This window comes from Salmo trutta, chromosome 10 (genome assembly GCF_901001165.1).
Source record: "Salmo trutta chromosome 10, fSalTru1.1, whole genome shotgun sequence".
Classification (NCBI taxonomy): Eukaryota; Metazoa; Chordata; class Actinopteri; order Salmoniformes; family Salmonidae; genus Salmo; species Salmo trutta.
Genome location: NC_042966.1, coordinates 1042393 through 1065252, shown reverse-complemented (window position 1 = coordinate 1065252; position 22860 = coordinate 1042393). Strand labels below are relative to the sequence as shown.

The 22860-nt window shown below is 42.8% G+C and overlaps 1 protein-coding gene across 2 annotated transcripts; it reads left to right on the top strand.

The window, feature by feature from the left end:
• The first annotated feature begins 8252 nt into the window (after positions 1–8252).
• LOC115200930 (zinc finger protein 646) lies at positions 8253–19643 on the top strand. 2 transcript variants are annotated; one of them, XM_029764054.1, is made up of 4 exons: positions 8253–8858; positions 9600–12386; positions 14033–15139; positions 18449–19643. In XM_029764054.1, exons 2-4 carry the CDS (start codon positions 9802–9804, stop codon positions 19338–19340), a joined length of 4584 nt encoding a protein of 1527 aa, XP_029619914.1. In that variant the 5' UTR covers positions 8253–8858; positions 9600–9801; the 3' UTR covers positions 19341–19643. The 2 variants fall into 2 exon arrangements, with proteins under 2 accessions (XP_029619914.1, XP_029619913.1); XM_029764053.1 differs by having other exon boundaries at positions 8253–8944.
• Positions 19644–22860: the final 3217 nt, after the last annotated feature.

Below are 22860 nucleotides of genomic sequence, written 5' to 3'. Positions count from 1 at the left end.
CGTCCGTGAGTAAAATATTGGCGGAATTCACCTTAGCTACCGTGAGTTTGCTAGTTAGTAGTTAGCGTCAGTGTTGTTGGCATCGGAAAGACATGGCTGTGAAAACTCCCCCTCCCACTTATGAAGCACAGCGGAGATTGGAGCACGAACTGGGAAACGTTCAGACGTGAATGGGAGGACTTCTGGAAAAGGATGATGATGTAGTGGCTGACATTTTGAGGACTATAATGGGAGTTGAATGCCAACACCTATACAAACACAACCTGAACCTAACAGCAGCTACATCTGAATATAGTGCTTTAAGAGAGGAACTGATCAGAGATAGGATAGTGCTCGGTATATAACATGATGTCTGCAACGCACCGGTCAAGTCAGTTCATGGTGAATTTCACTTCGAGTTGGATGCAGCAAACCAGCCTGTCCAGTGTGCATCCCGCAAAATACCAGTGGCCATGAAAGCAGCTGCGAAGGCTCAGCTTGACAAATATGAAGCAGATGGCCACATCACTGAGCCTACAGACTGGAAAAGTAATATGGTTATCGTCAAGAGACCAGACAAGCTACAGATATGCATTTATTCTAAAGGCCTCAACTGGGCTCTGCGATGTTCACATTGCATTTTGCCCACATTGGAGGATGTTCTTTACAAGCTCCCAAAGGCCAGTTTTCACGCTCACTGATGCCAGAGATGTCTTCCTGCAGTGCAAGCTTGATGAGCCCATCAGCTACATGACCACCTTTTGGACATCCTGGGGCAGGAAGAGGTGGCTGAAGCTCCCGTTTGGGGTCTCTGTGGCTCCAGAGCTGTATCAGCGGAAACAGCACAAGCTGCTGGTGGGACTCAGTGGCGTGGAACCCATAGCAGATGACATTGTCGTAGTGGGCTGTGGGGACAGTGATGAGGCAGAATGTGAGCATGACGCCAAGCTGCTGGCCTTGATGGACAGATGCAGACAGGTCAAGCTAAGGCTATGCATAAAAAAACTTCAGTTCAAAGTGCCAGAGGTCTGCTCCCACGGGCACATCTTTTCCTCCACCGGATTGAAGGTGGATCCTGAGAAAGTCAAGGCTGTCTTGGACATGCCCCCTTCATCTAACGTAAAGGCACTGCAGCGCTTCGTCACCTACTTGGCCAAGTTCCTTCCGCGGCTCTTTGGGGTGTGTGAGCAACTAAGGAGGCTCATAGACAAGGGCGCCATCTGGCATTGGCTCCCAAAAAACAACACAGCGGTAAGGGAAATAAAGCAACTGGTCACCCAGAGACCTGTACTGCGATACTAGGATGTGTCAAAATATGTCACGATTCAAAGTGACTCGAGCCAGTATGGACTGGGCTGTTGCCTCATGCAGGAGGGTAAGCCTGTGGCATTCGCCTCTAGGGCACTCACTCCAACAGAGCAGAATTATGCCCAGATAGAGGAGTGCCTCAGCATTGTTTTTGCATGCCATCGCTTCCACCACAAACCTGTACGGACACACAACATTACCGCAGAGACAGGTCACAAGCCCCTTATTGCTATATTCAGCAAGCCTCTCCTGAACACCCCGAAAGGCCAGCAAAGCATGCTACTGGCTCTACAAAGCTACAACCTCAAGTTGGTGTATAAGCCAGGGCCGGAGATGTATGTGAGTGACACGCTCAGCAGGGATACGGCATCAGGCACTCACACACGCTCCATGCATGAACAAAATACAGTGTGCAGTTTAAAAACAGAGCAAGTGAATGTTGAACACATCGACAAGGCAGACTACCTCAATGTGCCTTGTACAAATCAGACCGCACACAGACAGGGACAAGCACCTCCAGGTATTGAAGTCTGATTCTGATGGCCTGGCCTGGATGCAAGGAAGAAGCTGCTCTAGCCATCAGAGAATATTGGCCAGTCAAAAAGGAGCTATGTTCAAAATGGAGTGATTTTCAAGGGTCAGAGAGTAGTTATTCCCTGCGCCCTGAGATGTTGGCGCGTATGCACTCAAGTCACATTGGAGGTGAGGCCTGTTGCAGACAAGCACGTGACACACTATTGGCCAGGAATGCAGAGTGAAATAAAAGACTGTCAGTAAATGCACAATCTGCATTGAATATGCCATTTAGCAACAGAGAGACAATGATGTCCCACGAGCTACCGACGCTCCCCTGGCAGATAGTACGTCTTGATCTCTTCCAGCACAGTGGCAAAGACTTTCTTCTGTTAGTCGATCATTACTCAGACTTCTGGGAGATTGACCTCCTCCCCGACCTCTCAGCAGAGACGACGATCAAACGCTGCAAGACCTAGTTTGCCCACTATGGCCAGCCAGATAGGGTAATCTCAGATAATGGACCCTAATTCTCCTGCTTTGCGTTCCGGAAATTTGCTGCAGAATGGGAATTCAAGCATATCACCTCATCGCCACGACACCCAAAAGCTAATGGGAAGGCAGAGTCGGCAGTCGAAATCGTATAGAACCTCTGCAAAAAAAGCCTGAGATATCTCTAGGTTGCCTGGAAAGCGGACCTGCAGTGGCGCAATACCCCAACAGAAGGCATGAATAGCAGCCCTGCCCAGCGCCTCATGGCTCGTCGCTTAAAAGCAGCTCTGCCAGTAGCCAACAGTCTCCTCGAGCCCTGTATGGTGACAGACGTGCTGGAGCTTTGTCACAGAAGACCGATGTCCAAGTTCATCTACGATAAATCATTAAAATACTATTGCGGCCCTGGTAGCACAAAATAATCTGACTGCACAGAGATGCTTGGGAAAATGGTCATATCGGGGGACTAGCGTGTGTGTTTCAGGGGAATGGGGTGGATCTGATCTCCATCACCTAGGACTTGACAATGGTTAATCAAATCTCAAATCTTTGCTCTACCTTGCATGCTTTCTCAAACAGCTGTAACTGTATATGCACTCATAAATCAGGTTCTTTCTTGAGTTGGGCCCTGGGATGTAACATCCGTTGAGCATCTGAGCTCATGGTTGATTGTGGGGGAAAGGGGTTGTGTGTGTGTGTGTGTGTGTGTGTGTGTGTGTGTGTGTGTGTATATTGCAAGGAGATACGTATGTTAGGGACAATATACGAGGAACCACAATTGTTTGCTAAAATAATAATTCCTTGACAAAAATGTAATGCAATGGCAATCCTGGTTATAGGTAATGATCCTTTGCACAAACTGCTGACATTATTACGCATATTAATTGTTAATGCTGGAAATTAAGATACACTAGATATTTAAATAGTTTTAAAACACCTACTCTGCCTCCCAAGTGGCGCAGTGGTCTAAGGCACTGCATCGCAGCTGTGCCACTGGAGACCCTGGTTTGAAATCCTGGTTCAAGTCCAGGCTCTGTCGCAGCTGGCCGCTGGAACAATTGCACAATTGGAACAGCATCGTTCGGGTTAGGGGAGGGTTTGGCCGGCAGGGATGTTCTTGTCCGATCGCGCACTAGCAAGTCCTGTGGCAGGCTGGGCGCAATGCACGCTGACACGGTCGCCAGGTGTACGGTGTTTTCCTCCGACACATTAGTGCGGCTGGCTTCCGGGTTAAGTGGGCAGTGCGGCTTGGCTGGGTTGTGTTTCAGAGGACGCATGGCTTTTGACCTTCGCCTCTACCGAGTCCGTATGGGACTTGCAGCGATGGGACAAGACTAACTACCAATTGGATAACACGAAAATTGGGGAGAAAAAGGAGTTAAAAAAAATTATGAAAAAAAGAACACCTACTCATTCAAGGGTTTTTCTTTATTTTTACTATTTTCTACATTGTAGAATAATAGTGAAGACATGTACTATGAAATCACACATGGAATCATGTAACCCAAAAAAGTGTTAAAGAAATCAAAATATATTTTATGAGATTCTTCAAATAGCCACCCTTGATGAGAGCTTTGCACACTCTTGGCATTCTCTCAACCAGCTTCACCTGGAATGTTTTTCCAAAAGTCTTGACGGAGTTCCCACATATGGTGAGCACTTGTTGGCTGCTTTTCCTTCACTCTGCGGTCCGACTCATCCCAAACCATCTCCATTTGGTTGAGGTCGGGGGATTATGGAGGCCAGGTCATCTGATGCAGCACTCCATCACTCTCCTTCTTGGTAAAATAGCCCTTACACAACCTGGAGATGTGTTGGGTCATTGTCCTGTTGAAAAACAAATGATGCACCAAATTATTTTCTAATCTTCAACAAAGAAATGCTACCAATAATGATTTACTTAAAGCGTCACCTATGATTCACCAAATTATATTTTGAAAGTACTTTAAGCATATGTTTTCGTTTCAGTCTCCTCCATCTCCTCTACCCGAAGCTAATTGTATGGATTTTTCTATTAATAATGTAAAATTAACAGCCTCAAAGAAAGACTCATGTGAAGGTGAAATTACAGAGGAACTTCTTGATGCAATTAAAGCATTTAAGTCAGGGAAAACTCAAGGGCTAAATAGCATACCAGTTGAGGTATACCAAACCTTTTTTGATATTCTCAGAGGACCATTAGTAGCATGTTTTAACCACTCCTATGTAAATGGTAGATTATCACACTCAACAAGAAGGTCTGAATTGATTATTACTGAAACAGGATACATGTGGGAAATATAAAGGTCCAGTCAATTTCAAAAATTGGAGGCCCCTTACACTTCAGTGTTGTGATGCAAAAATGTATAGCGCATAGAATTAAAAAAGGTATTGTCGGACATTTTTTTTTTTACATGGACGACGCATTGGAGATCATATAAGGCAAGTACTGGAAACAATAGAACACTATTAAAAATCTGGAAAACCCGGCCTGCTATTTATAGCGGACTTTGAAATGGCTTTTGATAAAGTACGACTGGAGTTTATATAAAAATGCCTGGAACATTTCAATTTTGGAGAATCTCTTTATAAAATGGATTAAGATCATGTATAGCAACCCTAGGTGTAAAATAGTAAATGGTTACTTCTCAGAAGTTTTAAACTGTCAAGAGGAGTAAGACAAGGTTGTCCACTATCGGCATATCTATTTATTATGGCCATTGAATTGTTAGCTATTAAAATCAGATCCAACAATAATATTAAGGGATTAGAAATACAGGGCTTAAAAACAAAGGTGTCATTGTACACTGATGATTCATGTTTTCTTTTAAATCCACAACTAGAATCCCTCCACAGCCTCAGAGGATCTAGATAATTTTTCTAACCTCTCTGGATTACAACCAAATTATGATAAATGTACTATATTACGTATTGGATCACAAAAAAATACAACTTTTACATTACCATGTAGTTTACCAATAAAATGGTCTGATGGTGATATACTCGGTATACATATCCCAAAATAAATACATTCTCACTCCAATACATTTTAATAGAGAGTTAGCAAAAATGTATAAGATCTTGCTACCATGGAAAGGTAAATACCTTTCTATTTGTGGAAAAATCACCCTTATTAACTCTTTAGTCATATCCCAGTTTACCCATTTGCTTATGGCCTTGCCAGCACCTAGCAAACCGTTTTTTTAAATTATGAGAATAAAAAAAATATTTTATTTGGAACGGCAAGCAAGACAAAATTAAACGGGCCTATTTTCTATAATGAATATGAATTCGGCAGGCAGAAATTAAATATTAAAGCATTAGACCTCTCACTAAAGGCTTCAGTCATACAAAATGTATACTTAAATCCGAACTGGTTCTCTAGCAAATTAGTAAGAATGTCTCACCCTATGTTCAAGAAAGGCCTTTTCTCTTTATTCATCTTACAACTTTAGTTATTTGAAAAGGAAATAAATTTCCCAAATATCGCTATTTTTAAAACAAGCCATAGAAAGTTGGTTGCGATTTCAAGACCCCTTTTTCTTCCAAACATAACAATGGTCATTATGGCCAAACAGTTCTATTTTTGTTTCATCAGACCAGAGGACATTGTACTTTTTGGAGAAATCTTTGTCCCCATGTGCAGTTGCAAACCGTAGTCTGCCTTTTTTATGGCAGTTTTGGAGCAGTGGCTTCTTCCTTGCTGAGCGGCCTGTCAGGTTAGGTTGATATAGGACTCATTTTACTGTGGATATAGATACTTTTGTACCCGTTTCCTCTAGCATCTTCACAAGGTCCTTTGTTGTTGTTCTGGGATTGATTTGCACTTTTCGCACCAAAGTATGTTCATCTCTAGGAGACAGAACGCGTCTCTGTCCTGAGCGGTATGACGGCTGCGTGGTCTCATGGTGTTTATACTTGCATACTATTGTTTGTACAGATGAATGTGGTACCTTCAGGCGTTTGGAAATTGCTCCCAAGGATGAACCAGACTTGTGGAGGTCTACAATAGTTTTTCTGAGATCTTGGCTGATTTCTTTTGATTTTCCCATGATGTCAAGCAAAGAGGCACTGAGTTTGAAGGTAGGCCTTGAAATACATCCACAGGTACACCTCCAATTGACTCAAATTATGTCAATTAGCCTATCAGAAGCTTCTAAAGCCATGACATCATTTTCTGGAATTTTCCAAGCTGTTTAAAGGCACAGTAAACATAGTGTATGTTAACTTCTGACCCACTGGAATTGTGATAGTGAAATAATCTGTCTGTAAACAATTGTTGAAAAATTACTTGTGTCATGCACAAAGTAGATGTCCTAACCGACTTGCCAAAACTATAGTTTCTTAACAAGAAATTTGTGGAGTGGTAGAAAAATGAGTTTTAATGACTCCAACCTAAGTGTATGTGAACTTCTGACTTCAACTCTCTCTCTCATATATATATATATATATATATATATATCCCAAAAATATATGGGGGATTGGAAATGATGCAGACAATTACATTGATGGAAGCAACAATCTATCCGCAATATCAAAGCTGATCCACCCCCTAAAAAAAAGAAAAAAGGACTAAGCCCCCCCGGACGCAGCACACACACCGGTCACAACGTGAAACCAAAACACAACATTGTTTAAACAAAACATACAATAAATCACATCCCCACCCTCACCCCTGATTGGAGGACCTCAAACATGTATTCTGTGGGTGTGTTTATTCCAACACTTATTAATTCCAACTTTCAGACAGCCACAGATGAACCTATCTTTCTCAGTAAATCATAATTCTACAATTTCCTCTCGTAATACATCCCTTCATTCTACCATGGTGTCTCACTAGCGACTTGAACCTCCAAATCTGCAACATTTCTGCCGAAATTGCCATGAAAATAAACATTTTACCCTACAACAAAATTATATTTCCTAATGAGTGACTGTTGTCTTTCAAATCCCCCAACAATACAGTTTGCAGGTCTAACCGTAACCTGATATTTGCTTGTGGCAGTCTGCACAGGTCTGATTGTTCAATGCCCCATATACTGAGCATTCTTTTTGTAGAGAGAATTTTATATAATAGCATAACTTGAAAATAATGAATTGATGCGTCAATTGTTGTTTTGTATGTTAGTTCATAAACCCGATGCCATGGAATTGGGACATCGAAAATCTGTTCCCAACTATCTTTAATGTTATGCAGCATAGTATCAACTCTCTTGACGGTAAGGGAAACGGATACATTTATGATTATATTAGTCATTTTAAGCCATTTATTTTTAATTGGTGGCAGACAAACTAATTCCTTTCTCTTAAGTAATTGCCTCCCATTTTTGTGGCACAGCTGCAATGTGTTGGTTTTAATTTTGCATTGAGCATACCTGGATTAATTGTGTGTGACAATTCTACCGTCGTTGTTTACAGTGTCATTAATTGTGTGTGTGACAATTCTACCGTCGTTGTTTACAGTGTCATTCATAATCATGATACCTTCCTTATACGTTCTCTCCAAGAAATGTCCCCATAGGAGAACCATTTTTGGTTCCAGGTAGAACCCTTTTGGGATCCATGTATTATAGCTCCCTTTCCACAGAGGGTTCTGCCTGAAACCAAAAAGTGTTCACTTATGGGGACAGCCGAATAACCCTTTTTTATATATATATATATATAAGAGTGTATTATTTGCTGTAATATATGTTCTGGCTAGCTAGCTAGCTCTAGTCAAACATGTTCTCTTCTAAATATTAGCTAACTGGCTAGCATGAGACCAGCAAACACGTTAATCAAATGCTAGGAACGTAATTTCCTCCAATGTTATAATGAAAATTGCCTATTTGGTCCCAACCTATCAGGGACACGACATGATCTTGAGTGTCAACAAATCTGCCCAATACAAAAAAAATCTAAAATCTGCCCAATTAACTGACTCGCTTTCCATACACCTACTTATGTTCATACGCCCACTTCCATACACACTCCAAGTATGTAGTTAACCATGACTCGACTTTCCGCGACGTTGGGACTCAATTTCTTGTCATTTCCATGCGGTAGCCTAGGCTATTCTCGAACGTGCAACAGTGCAGAACTTGCGTGGCGGTAACAAACATAAAATACCGCTTGATGGATTTGCTCATATCTTACCGACTGTAGTGCGCTTTACAGTTAGTGAGAAGACGTCGGTGAATGGATTTACTAGAAAGAACTATAGACAGAGGAAAGAATGAAATAGCACGCTCCTGTTTTGCTGAACGTTTCTATAAGTTGCAATTTCACGTCACGTGGATTATTGTTAATTTGGAATGAGCTAAACCTGTAAAGGGGATGGATAACATTTTAGTACTTGTATATGCGTTTTAAAAATGCATTTTACGTAGCAGGCTATCTTGTAATTTTACATAGCAAATCCACGAAAATAGAAAATAGTTTTATACATAACACACAGTTATGTGCGTATGACAGAACCACGAAGAGGGACTTATTTTGTGGTACACATTTCCTGTTTCCTAGCAACGAGCAGGAAGTATGTGGAATGGGATGGAAGAAAAAAGACAATCAAAGAAGACTGGTCTTTTAGGAATATAAATAACTTTGTGGTGAGCAAAAACATAGTGCTGGATTTAAATACCATACATTTGAAATTCCAGAACATATTTGGCTGGACGCAAGAATCAAATAGATGGTAAGACAGGGTAGCGTTCTCTTTTTTGATGCAATGTTTGTTTAGCTAACGTTAGCTTGTTAAGCATGATGATGCTAACCGTTACTTGTTTGCTAGCGGCTATTGTATCCAGCGTTGGCTTGTTCGCAAACCAACGGATAACTTTTCCGTAATGGTGCGTGTTTTTAAGTTGCATGTGAAATGTAGCTAATGGAATTCAACAAGAAAAATGTTTACGTTGTTTTGGCCGAGGTGTTGTTTCCCCACAGTATTGACATAGTTAGGCGGCTAGCAGTCGCGCTAGGGTATTGTGACAATATAACGTTAGCTAGCCACCTTAAGTTTGAATCGGGCAAAATATATCTTGGCTAGTAACAAACTAAATTCTGATATATTATAAATGTTAATAAGTATTGACACTGTACACTATAATGAATGGAACAATTGTCATGTGTCATTATGTGACTAAACAGAGTAAACCGATATTTGATCTGAGTTGTTTTAAATTTTTTAAATGCCGAATTTAGATATACGACAAGTTTTTATTAGCCATATTTGGCATTGAGGTTTGTACCCATTATATTAGTAAGCATATGGTCCACGATTATCCCATAAATAATACATTGACTGCACGTGATTACGACTAACCAATCGGTTCTCTATTTTTTTTCCACAGCACTCATGTTGTACCTGCATCCATGATACCACAGAAAGTAAATTCATATTCAATGGAGTGGTACTAAATTGATCCCATTCTTGTGCAGCCTTCCTATTTGGACCGTACAATGAATGTAAGCGCTTGTGATATGGAGGATCTGGGAATCTGATGTATTTCCCCCACAATTATCTAGCTCAAATATTTACAGTACTATACTGTAATGGCTATGCAAGAGCCTGGCAGGACTAAAGGCTTCCCTTGCAAACACTGTGGCATAGTGTGCTCCAACATGCCAAGCCTTCTGGAACACATGGATAGTCACTTCCAGCAAGAAGAAGATCGCAAGTTCAAATGCGATGAATGTGGCCGATGCTACAGGCATGCAGGTAGCTTGGCTAACCACAAGAAAACACATGAGTTGGGTTCTTTTCAATGTCCAAAATGTGCTAGGAAGCTCTCAAACCCTCTGGCCCTGAAGAGCCATCTGCGCATCCACACATCACAGAAGAAGTACTCCTGCATGGACTGTGGGAAGGCCTTTAGGCTAGCTACTCAGCTGGCCACACATCAAAAGGTCCATCTCTCTGGGCAATCAAAGAGGAGAGCCGGTTGGAAGGCCACTACAGAATATTCTCCAATTGAGAATAGTGATGAAGTTGAAGATCATGATAACTTTGAAAAGCCGTCGATCTTGGTGGCTGACCAGCAAGACACGGGGATGGATATTGTGTCTGATAATAACCTTAGCCAAGAGGAGGCAGAGGTTATCCCCAACTCAGCAAATTATTGTGAAAACCTAGGCTTTGAAGCAGGGGATCGACCTTTCAAATGTGATCAGTGTGAAAAGTCATATAGACACCATGGAAGCCTGATCAATCATAAGAAGTCTCACCAGGTAGGGATGTTTGAGTGCCCTATCTGTTTCAAGCAGTTCAATAATCTTGCTGCTCTCCAGAGTCACCAGAGAACCCACAACAAGTCCAAAAGTGGGCCAGACAACCATTCCTTGGAAGTCACTTACGCAGGCAGAGCACCAGAGCAGTTTTCACCCCTGAACAGGGATGCTCCAGTGCATTTCTGTCACCTGTGTCAAGTGATGTTTCCTAATGATGATGAGTTCCAGGAACACATCCGAAAGCATAATTCTTCCTCTATTTCCTTTGGGCACGATCAAGGTTTATCTGAGGGTCATCATGACTCTTATAACCTTAGTGTCACTCCTTCTCCTGACTCAAACTTTTATTCACCACCTCTAAGCAATGCTCCATTGATGGATCATCAAGGGGAGCAGATCAATGATATTGAAATATACTCTGACCACTCCAGTAACAAATCCACCTTGAATACTCAGGGAGAGCCCTTAATCTTGGATTCAGAGATTCCTGCTGACGATCTAAGTAAGGCAGAAAAGTCCTCAGTTACAGAAAACGGTGAGCGCCGCTTCAAGTGCCAGGTCTGCGGCAAAAGCTACCGGCATGCCGGGAGTCTCATCAACCACAAGCGTTCTCATCAGACAGGCATTTACCAGTGTTCCATCTGCCGCAAGACTTACCCACACATGGCTGCCCTCCGCAGCCATGTCCGCATCCACAGGGCCCATCCGTCCTCCTTTAACCTCGGCTCTGAAGGAGACTGGCTCTCTTCTGAGCCCCTAACGCTGGAGAACCAGCAGGCCTGCTTTTCCTCTCAGGAGGGAGATGCTAGCAATATGATGATTCTCGCTCAGGAGAACACGAGTGAACACTGCATTGGAGGATCATGCCATGTGCAGTTTGACTCCTCCTTTCCCCAGGACAGAACTGTGCACCTACCTCACAACGAACGCCTGATGGAGAGTCACATGTGTGCAGACTGTGGTGAAACATTTGCAGACATCGCAGGAATCAAATTGCACATATGCCCCCTGCTACAACCGCAGCAAGAGGCCATGTTAAATGACTATGACAGTAACTTAACCTTCTTGGACACTAATGGCCGATGCACCATGGGAAATCCAGGGGATCATGTAGAGTTCCAGGGACTGAATGGCAGCCCTAGACAAAGGTACTGTGGTGAACATGACTTCCATGAAGGCCTGAATGGGGAGCAGTTAAATGGTGATGGCAAAGAAGAGGATGAAGAGGATGATGACGGAGAGCTCTATCAGTGCTCAGCGTGTGGGAACCGCTACACAAGCATGAGGGCTCTGAGGAGCCATCTTCGTGGCCACACTCAATCCCATGGTACTCCTACAAGCTCTGGCCCCTCCTCCATGTCCTCCCTAGAGGCTGAAAAAGAAGAGGACCCTGGAAAGAGACATCAGATGGATGGGGGTCTGATGATCTGCAGTACTTGCGGAGAGAGTTTTGCCAAGAAGCAGGACATGCTTGCCCATCAGCTTATACACAAAGCACAGGCAGATGATGCTAAACACATACATCTGGACAATAGTAATGGAACTAAGTACAAAGAGGTGGACAGCAGCATCTGTGGAAAGTGTGGTATATTTTGCACCAGTTACCATCATCTTAAGACCCATCAATGTACAACAAATGGGAAAAGTGAATCTGCAAACGGTGTTGAAAAAAATGAAATGGGCGGCTCTGTCAACGGTAAAGAATTAGGACACATGAAAGAGAATTTATACAATGGGGATCGCCAGTACAAGTGTGATCAGTGTGGAAGAGCATACAGACATGCTGGCTCCCTTCTCAACCACAAAAAGTCCCACAAAACTGGAGTGTTCCGCTGCATGGTTTGCCAGAAGCGCTTCTACAATCTACTGGCCCTTAAGAACCATCAGAGGACCCACTTTGATGTTAAGAGGTAATTTCTAAACCTGATTGATAACACAGAGAAATATTCTATTCTACTGATAAGTATCCATGTTATTTGACATATCAAGTAAATAAACAGAGAACCTATAGTGTATTAAACATGCGGGAGATGCAATTAATTGTAATATTACATTTCAAGGTTTAGGTTATTGCACTTTTACCGTGCCCTAACAGCTAACATTTTCAATGAAGAGTTACCCAGTGCTTGTAAACTAATCCAAGGATACACTGCCTGTACAATTGGTTGTCTACATTCAATGCTCTAAGTTAAAAATGTTAATTGGTAGCACAAGTTGGGAGCACAACATACAATCTAGGAGCACCAGAAGATGCATCTTTTTTTAATTGATTGAGATATAGCATATGAATTCTAGCTACTTTTGAAGATGTTTATTATAAAAAGCTAAGACGTTGATACAAAACATGTAATTGAAATTGCAGTCATTTGTGGAATATTAGGTTTCTTCATTGTGTTAAAGCACTACCTATTGAGATGCATTACATTGAAATTTGTACATTGTCTCTTAAGAGCGTCAAGCGACGACATGCAATAGATCACACATTCATTCATTGCTATGATCATTGATCTTCTAAAGAAGCTATCCCTTTTCCTTTCTTTCTGTGCCCCCAAATGTTTACATATACTGGTAATGAGGTAACATGACTGAACAAGGTGTAAACAAATGCCTGTGAGTGGTTTTGGAACGACCCGCAAAATGGTTTATGAACAGGGCCTAAAAACAATATTTTTTGGTCCACCAGCCACTTTGGCAGGTAGATGGAAAAAAATCTTACCAGCCAATAGTGTTTATCACCATAACTTTGTGTGGCTTTCAGTGTTTTCTCGGGTATGTTTTTCCAGGGTTTGGATTTCCAGTTTTCTTTTTTCATTCAATCATACTTATTTAATTTTTTATAGAAAAACAACAGTTGATATTCTAAGTCCATAACAATGCTTAAACCACACCAGGAGACTACTTTTGTTTCATTTTAATTACTCACCTCAAGTGACTGGTGTTTGGCTGGTGGTGGTTGTACTGCATGCGCAATATTTATTTTTGTTTAACTAGGCAAGTCAGTTAAGAACAAATTCTTATTTACGATGACAGCCTACGGCCTAATAGCGGAGTTTGCAAAACAAGACACCACCCGATTTGTTACAAATCATCATGATATGATATCATATTCTGCCAGGTAAGCCTACTTTGCAGGTAACATTTAATTTGGAAGGTCTAATGGGGAAAGCCTCAGCATTGCTAACTGGCTACACAAAGTGGTAGTCCCAGGCATTCCTATGATGCATCTTCAGAAGGTTGCAAGAAATACAAATTACTGATGCATTCTTTAATATTCGTTATATGTAGGCGTTGGACTAAACAAATCTGCGCTCGTTTTTTTTCTCTTTAGGGCACTCGGATACAACTGCACAGTGAAGCTTATCATTACAACAATTATTATCTGGGTCGCACAGGTGCTCCCAGGTCCCAAAGCAAAATATATAGGGGCACTTTGGAGCCCTGTCTACATTGCAGTAATGTGTTTTGTCATTACTTCATTCATGCTCGACTGTTCTGTGCTTTGTAAACATAGGATTAACCTCTCTACTTGTCCCCTCTTCTTTTTTTTTTTTTTTAGACATACTTGCAATGAATGTGGGAAGGCATTCAAGATACAGAAGCAACTATTGAACCACCTAAGAATTCACAAGGAGAACCATGCCAAAATACAAGAGCTCAACAACCAGATTCAGGCCGTCATGCAGATGAATGGCACGAGGTCAGAGGGAGGAATGCGCTTGCTTAATGCACCTGCCAATCAAGCCACCACCACCCACAAAAAGCGTAGGCCAACCCTCAACAGAAAGAAACCCAGTGTGGAGGAGGGGGCTCAGACTGGAGTCAAATCAGTGGAAGCAGGCGACCCTCGCCCCTACTCCTGTGACCAATGTGGGCGAACGTATCGACACGCAGGAAGTCTGGTCAATCACAAGAACTCCCACAAGACGGGTGAATACTACTGTTCTGTTTGTAACAACACCTACTCCAACCAGCTGGCTATGAAGAACCACCTGCGCATCCACTTCTCAGTTAAAAAGCACAGTTGTCAAGACTGTGGTAAGGCCTTTAGGGGAAAGAAGCCGTTGTCTAGCCATATTTGTGCACACCTCAGAAAGGATATGCCAGGTGGGGTCAGGGGAAGAGGTCGCAGACGAGCAAGAAACGTTAAATGTAAGCAGTGCAGACAGATGTTTATATCTGCTGACCAACTGACAGCCCATACCTGTGGGTCACTGGCAAACTCATCAGAGGGCAGTGATGGACAAACGAGTATGTCCTTGAAAAGGGAGGAGCGACCATTCGCCTGCATCATCTGCAATCGCAGCTACCGCCACGCAGGCAGTCTCCTGAATCATAAAAACACTCATAAGTCTGGCCACTTCAGCTGCACTTTCTGCTCCAAGCCCTTCTCTAACCCCATGGCGTTACGCAACCACACACGAATCCACACACAGAAGAAGAAGCATGTCTGCCTGACCTGCGGGAAGGCGTTTCGGTTGGCCAGTATCCTCCATAACCACCAGAAAGTCCACACCAGGGTGGCCAACCACTTCAGCTGCCCAGAATGTGGCAAGACCTTCCAGGGCAAGTCTGGGCTGAAGAGGCACCGCTGCCGGGGGGGTCAGGATGACTCGGCTAGAGCTTGTGACAGCTATCACAGAGAGAGTGGAGACAAGTGCTTCACGTGAGTTACTTGTTTCATAATCAGCTCATCATGTAAGGCATGATTCTTTTTCATGGATCTTATTAGAATTATCACTTTTTTTTTTGTCTTCTGTTTTCATGGCTTTAACACTAGAACCTCTGGGCCTTAAGGCACGCTCTCGCTGTGTACTCCAAGTAGGCCAGAGTAGACTGATAAGAGTGCTTGGAATCGGTGGGCTGATATAGGGTACATACCAATTTGAGATTAAAATAGATCAATACAATAAATGGCCCGCCCTGTTCTTCATTCACAATTGATTACATAATTATATATCGTTCACTTCCCCTCGCTCAACTCACCCATTCTCCCTATCATACTTCATATATTTCATCTGTTACAGTGCCTTCATAAAATATTCATACCCCTTATTCCACATTTTTGTTACAGCCTGTATTCAAAATTGATAAAATATATTTATTCTCTCACCCATTTACACACAATACCCCATAATGACAAAGTAAAAAAAAATATTTGCTAATTTATTGAAAAATGCAGAAATGTCTAATTTGCATAAGTATTCACACCCCTGAGTCAATACCTTGTAGAAGCACCTTTGGTGGCGATTACAGCTTTGAGTCAACTTGTGCAAAGCTGATAGACGTACCCATCTGGATTTGGGGATTTTATCCCGTTCTTCCTTGCAGATTTTCTCAAGCTCTGTTAAGTTGGATGCGGAGCGGTGGTGACCAGCAATCTTCAAGTCTTTCCACAGATTTTCAATGCAATTCAAGTCTGGGCTTTGGCTGTGCCGCTCAAGGACTTTCACATTATTGTTCTGAAGACATTCCAGCATTACTCTGGCTGTATGCTTTGGGGACATTATCCTTTTGGAACATAAATATTCACCGCAGTCTAAGGTCATTTACACTCTGAAGCAGGTTCTCATTAAGGATTTGCCTGTATTTGGCTCCATTCATTGTTCCCTGTATCTTGACCAGTCTCCCAGCCACTGCTGCTGAAAAGCATCCCCATAGCATGATGCTGCCTCCACCATTTTAGTCTCATCAGACCACAGAATCTTTTGCCTTAGTCTTTGAACATGCCTTACAAATTCCAGGTGTGCTGTCATGTGCCTTTCTCAGGAGTGGCTTCTGTCTGGCCACTCCCATAAAGCCCAGATTGGTGAAGTGCTGTAGAGACTATTGTCAAGCAGGTTCTCCCATCTCAGCCAAGGAACTCTGTAGGTCTGTTAGTGGTCATTGGGTTCTTGGTCACCTCCCTGACCAATGTCCTTCTTGCTCAGTTTGGTCGGACGGTCAGCTCTAGGCAGAGTCTGGATGGTTCCATATTTTTTTCAGTTTACCAATGATGGAGACCACTGTGCTCTTGGAAACTTTCAACATTCTAGAAATAGTTTTATATCCTTCTCCAGATATAGTGTGCCTCATCACAATTCTATCTCAGAGATCTACGGACAGTTCCTTGGACTTCTGTTTCTGCTCTGACGTGCATTGTCAACTGTGGGACCTTATATAGACAGGTGTTTCTTTTTAAAAATCATTTTTAAACAATTGAATTGGCCACAAGTGGACTCCAAATAAGTGTGAATACATGTGTAAATATATTTCCTTATTTAAAAAAATAAAAAATAATTATATATATATATATATATATATATATAATTTCTCCCCCCCCCCCCCCCCCAATTTCATGGTATCCAATTGGTAGTTAGTCTTGTCTCATTGCTGCAACTCCCGTACGGACTCAGGAGAGACGAAGGTCGAGAGCCGTGCGTCCTCCAAAACACAACCCAACCAAGCCGCACTGCTTCTTGACACAATGCCCACTTAACCCGGAAGCCAGCCGCACCAATGTGTCGGAGGAAACACAGTACACCCGGTGACGGTGTCAGCGTGCACTGTGCCCGTGTCAGCGTGCACTGTGCCCAGCCCGCCACAGGAGTCGCTAGTGCGCGATGGGACAAGGACGTCCCTGCCGGCAAAACCCTTCCCTAACCCGGACGATGCTGGGCCAATTGTGAGCTGCCCCATGGGTCTCCCGGTCGCGACCGGCTGGGACAGGGCCTGGACTCAAACCCAGAATCTCTAGTGGCACAGCTAGCCTTAGACCACTGCGCCACTTGGGATGCCATATTTTATTTTCAATAAATTTGCAAACAAAAAAATATATATATATTTTTCCACTTTGTCATTATGGGGTATTGTGTGTAGATGGGTGAGGGGGAAATACATCTATTTAATCCGTTTTTGAATTCAGGCTGTAACACAATGTGGAATAAGTCAAGGGGTGAATACTTTCTGAAGGCACTGTATATGTGTGAAAGGCAATAGCACAATAACCACCCGAGCCACTACCTGTTCACCCCGCTTCCACCCTGAAGGCGAGTACAGGTGCATCAAAGCTGGGACAGAGATTGAAAAACAGTTTCTATCTCAAGGCCATCAGATTGTTAAACAGCCACCACTAGCACAGAGGCAGCTGCCTACCTACAGACTTGATATAATTGGCCATTTTAATAAATGGAACACTGGTCACTTTAATGCCACTTTAAGAATGTTTACATACCTCGCATTACTCATCTCATATGTATATACTATATTTTATATAATCTTGCCTATGCTGCTCTGTCACTGCTCATCCATATATTTTATACTTATATATTCTCTTCCCATTCCTTTACTAGATTGTGTGTATTATGTTTTGTTGTGGAATATTTAGATATTACCTGTTAGATACTGCTGTACTGTCGAATCTAGAAGCATAAGCATTTCTCTACACTCACAATAACCTCTGCATGTGACCAATTAAAATTGGATTTTGATTTGGTTAGGTTTAGTTTTGAGGCAATTATCAGGGTGATTATCAACTGGGCAGGGCACCTTTAATTGTCAGGAGGAGGGGAACAGGCCCTACTGTCAGGAGGAAGAGGGGTAATGGGGGGAAACCATAATTTTTTTTTTTAAAAAGGCATGCCCTCCTAAAACTGGTTATAAGTCCAGTTCTGTTTGTGCTATTGATTGTAACAACGACAGTGTATTTATATTGACTTTTTTAAGGGAGAGGTGACTTTAAAAATGGCAAAGTAACTTTTTTTTATTCGTGAGCAGTCCAAATGACGACTTTAGCAGTTCTTGTGTTAATGGCTATGTTCAGTGTTAGGATAAATCTGTGTGTAATTATTTCCTCATAGTTAAATTCTATTAGTAAAGATACACCTGTGATTATCTAATTGTTAAGTGGGCCTTTGGTACAGTAAGAAAAAGCCACTTTATGCCCAATTTAAATCATTTTCATAAACAGGGATTTTAATAAATCTCTCTGCTGCAGGTGTGACCTCTGTGGACGCTCATACCACCATGCTGGCTCCCTACTCAACCATAAAAAGACTCACTCCGAAAACCTCCACCACTGTACCTGGTGCCTCCAGACTTTCCCTGACCCCATCGCCCTCCAGATCCACTCCCAGATGAAGCGCCACTGCTGTCCAGACTGTGGCAAGACCTTCTGTCTCATCTCGCACCTGCAGAACCACATGGAGGTGCACTCCAAGGACCGCACCCTGGTCTGCAGCCCCTGCCATCAGAGCTTCCCCAACCCAGCCAGGTACCAACAACACCAGGAACTGCACCACCGGGCCCAAGGGCATTATCAACAACACAACATGCAAATGGAGGATGACCTAGGCTGGGAATCGGGACTAGACCAAACCATGGAGCTCCAAGGCATCCCCAAGCTGGTACCGGCGTTTGCCCACATGCACGGTGGCATGCCCGACCAGCAGGAGAACAACGAGGCGCACTGTATAGGGGAGAAGAGCCACGTGTGTGAGCACTGCGGCCGCACCTACCGCCATGCAGGTTCCCTCCTCAACCACAAGAACAGTCACAAGACCGGCTCCTTCTTCTGCTCCGTGTGCCAGAAGGAGTTCACCAACCTGATGGCGCTGAAGAACCACCGGCGCATCCATACGGAGCCCAAGCGCTACCAGTGCCTGGAGTGCGGCAAGGCCTTCCGCGTGTCCACCCAGCTCATCTGCCACCGGAGGATCCACACCAAAGAGAAGCCCTTCTCCTGCCTGCTGTGCGACAAGCGCTTCTCCAGCAAGTCAAACCTGCGCCACCACCAGAAGATGCACCAGAGTGGTGGCCAGGACTACGAGTCCTCCTTCGGCATGGATACTAACAGTTTTATGGACTTGGACATGGGCTCTTTTCTCTGAGCCAGGACTCCGTGTCAAATACTTACTATATTATTCTCACCATTCACTGGACCCCTATCAGTAATTGTAAAGTGGCGTGTTCCACAAAGCCCCAGTAGAGACAGCGTTTACTCTTGATGTTGAACTCTTCAAAGCTGCCTCACAAACATTTAATTTTTCTGATTATGCTTTGGTCATACACTTTTGGAGTGGTAGAAGGATTTCCGATCTTACCTCTAGCAGGGATTGTTGTACTGTTAAAATTTCCAGACCGGCACAGGCGACGGTGTCTGTCAAATCATTATAAGATTGTTTTCGCATGGAGTGCACATTGTCATTGAATCGTTTAACCTCTCTGGGGTATGTGGGGCGCTAGCAGAGCGCCAAATTCAAAACAACAAATCTCATAATTCAAATTTCTCACACATACAAGTATTATACACCATTTTAAAGATAAACTTCTCGTTAATCCAACCACAGTGCCCGATTTCAAAAAGGCTTTACGGCGAAAGCATACCATTAGATTATGTTAGGACAGCACCTAGACAAGAAAAACCACACAGCCATTTTCCAAGCAAGGAGGCGTCACAAAAAACAGAAATACAGCTAAAATGAATCACTAACCTTTGTCAATCTTCTTCAGATGACACTCCCAGGACTCAATGTTACACAATACATGTATGTTTTGCTCGAGAAAGTTCATATTTATATCCAAAAACCCCATTTTACATTGGGGTGTAATGTTCCGAAATGTTTTGCCTCCAAAACTCCCGGTGAATGAGCAGATCAATTTACAGAAATACTCATCATAAATGTTGATAAAATATACAACTGTTATGCATAGAATTAAAAATAAACTTCTCCTTAATGCAACCGCTGTGTCAGATTTCAAAAAAGCTTTACAGCAAAAGCACACCTTGCAATAATCTGAGTACAGCGCTCAGTCACCAAAACAAGCCATACAGATACCCGCCATGTTGTGGAGTTAACAAAAGTCAGAAATAGCATTATAAATATTCACTTACCTTTGATCTTTATCGGAATGCACTCCCAGGAATCCCAGTTCCACAATAAATGTTTGTTTTTGTTTTGGCAAAGTCCATATTTATATCCCAATACCTCCTTTTTGTTCGCGCGTTCAGTTCACTATTCCAAATGCAAAATGCGTGAGCACTAAGTTCAGACAAAGTCAAAAAAGTTATATTACAGTTCGTAGAAACATGTCAAACGATGTATAGAATCAATCTTTAGGATGTTTTTATCATAAATCTTCAATAATATTCCAACCGGACAATTCCTTTGTCTTCAGAAATGAAAAGGAACTCAGCTCGCTCTCACGGGCTGTGCACGTGACTGAGCTCATGCCATTTTTCCAGACACCTGATTCCAATAGCTCTTATTCTCTCCCCATTCACAGTAGAAGCATGAAACAATGTTCTAAAGACTGACATCTAGTGGAAGCCTTAGGAAGTGCAATATGACCCCACAGACACTGTATATTGGATAGGCAATCACTTGAAAAACTACAAACCTCAGATTTCCCGCTTTCTGGTTGGATTTTTCTCAGGTTTTCGCCTGCCATATGAGTTCTGTTATACTCATAGACATCATTCAAACAGTTTTAGAAACTTCAGTGTTTTCTATCCAAATCTACTAATAATATGCATATCCTAGCTTCTGGGCCTGAGTAGCAGGCAGTTTACTCTGGGCATGCTTTTCATCCGGACGTGAAAATACTGCCCCCTACCCTAGTGAGGTTAACGCTATAGGAGTGAGAACTATTGGACTTCCTTCCATACTGACTGTATCAATGTCCTCACAAGGTAGACAGTCAATTTCCCAACCAAAGTGAACCGACGTAACAGAACTGCTTCAGCTCAGTTCCTGCATGTGAGCTTGATTTACACATTAATGACTCATATTTTTATGAGAAAAGTGCTGTTCAGAAATGGTCATTTCCTCTCGCTATCTATTACTGTGTTCAGTGCCTCCATAGGTTCAATTCTCTGCCCAGCTTATCAAAAGTGCGGGCTGTTCTCAATATTTTGCCGTAGGTTAGAGAAAAGTGATCAATTTGACCTTTTCTGATGTGGCTTCAATAAGGATGACCTCCTAGTCTTACCCAGAGGATGATATCAAAGGTATTTACTGAAATCATGTAATCAAGTTGGTGGTAATCAAATGGTTTTAGTGATGGTGGTATTTGGGTACACCTTTTGAGTGACATTTGTATGCTAAATGGACATATTTCATTATTTATTCCTGTTCTTTTGACTTATTTTCTATTTTTCTGTGTGTACTTTGATATATCACAGTTTCTATGAATTCTACCTTGACTCTTAAAAAATATCCTATGTAGCATTTAAGGAAATTCCTCAATCTGTAATTCCATTCTCAATTGGTGTGACTCCAACACAGGTAGGAATGCATTTGCCAAGGACAGTGGTCTTGCCAGCACTGTGGTTTTGCCACATTAAAATGTCTGATGTGCAAAGCATTCTAGATAATTATCCATGTCTGAATTGGGCATTACTTTATTTTTACAGGTGCCATTTCTCACCCATGTCTTGTTCAAATAAGAATTGTTGGTTTTCTTGTCCACAATCACCCTTGACAATTTTCAGAAATGTTGCAAACCTTTACAATACAAAACACATGCTTTTGACTTATCAAACTTTCAAAAAATGAAACGTCCTCTCACTGTCAACTGTGGCTATTTTCAGCAAACTTAACATGTGTAAATATTTGTATGAACATAAGATTCAACAACTGAGACACAAACTGAACAAGTTCCACAGACATGTGACTAACAGAAATGGAATAATGTGTCCCTGAACAAATGGGGGGGTCAAAAGTAACAGTATCTGCTGTGGCCACCAGCTGCATTAAGTACTGCAGTGCATCTCCTCATGGACTGCACCAGATTTGCCAGTTCTTGCTGTGAGATGTTTCCCCACTCTTCCACCAAGGCACCTGCAAGTTCCCAGACATTTCTGGGGGGAATGGCTCTAGCCCTCACCCTCCGATCCAACAGGTCCCAGACGCGCTCAATGGGATTGAGATCCGGGCTCTTCAATGGCCAGGGCAGAACACTGACATTCCTGCCTTGCAGGAAATCACACACAGAACGAGCAGTATGGCTGGTGGCATTGTCATGCTGGACGGTCATGTCAGGATGACCCCGCAGGAAGGGTACCACATGAGGGAGGAGGATGCCTTCCCTGTAACGCACAGCGTTGATTGCCTGCAATGACAACAAGCTCAGTCCGATAATGCTGTGACACACCGCCCCAGACCATGACGGACCCTCCACCTCCAAATCGATCCCGCTCCAGAGTACAGGCCTCGGTGTAACGCTCATTCCTTCGACGATAAACGTGAATCCGACCATCACCCCTGGTGAGACAAAACCGCGACTCGTCAGTGAAGAGCACTTTTTGCCAGTCCTGTCTAGTCCAGCGATGGTGGGTTTGTGCCCATAGGCAACGTTGTTGCCTGTGATGTCTGGTGAGGACCTGCCTTACAACAGGCCTACAAGCCC

What these genes read in the sequence shown, in the direction of transcription:
- LOC115200930 (XM_029764054.1), top strand. Translation starts at nt 9,802, where the DNA reads ATGGCTATGCAAGAGCCTGGCAGGACTAAAGGCTTCCCTTGCAAACAC. An exon ending in ACCCACTTTGATGTTAAGAG is followed by an intron (nt 12,387 to 14,032) that starts GTAATTTCTAAA and finishes TTTTTTTTTTAG; the next exon opens with ACATACTTGCAATGAATGTG. An exon ending in AGTGGAGACAAGTGCTTCAC is followed by an intron (nt 15,140 to 18,448) that starts GTGAGTTACTTG and finishes TCTCTGCTGCAG; the next exon opens with GTGTGACCTCTGTGGACGCT.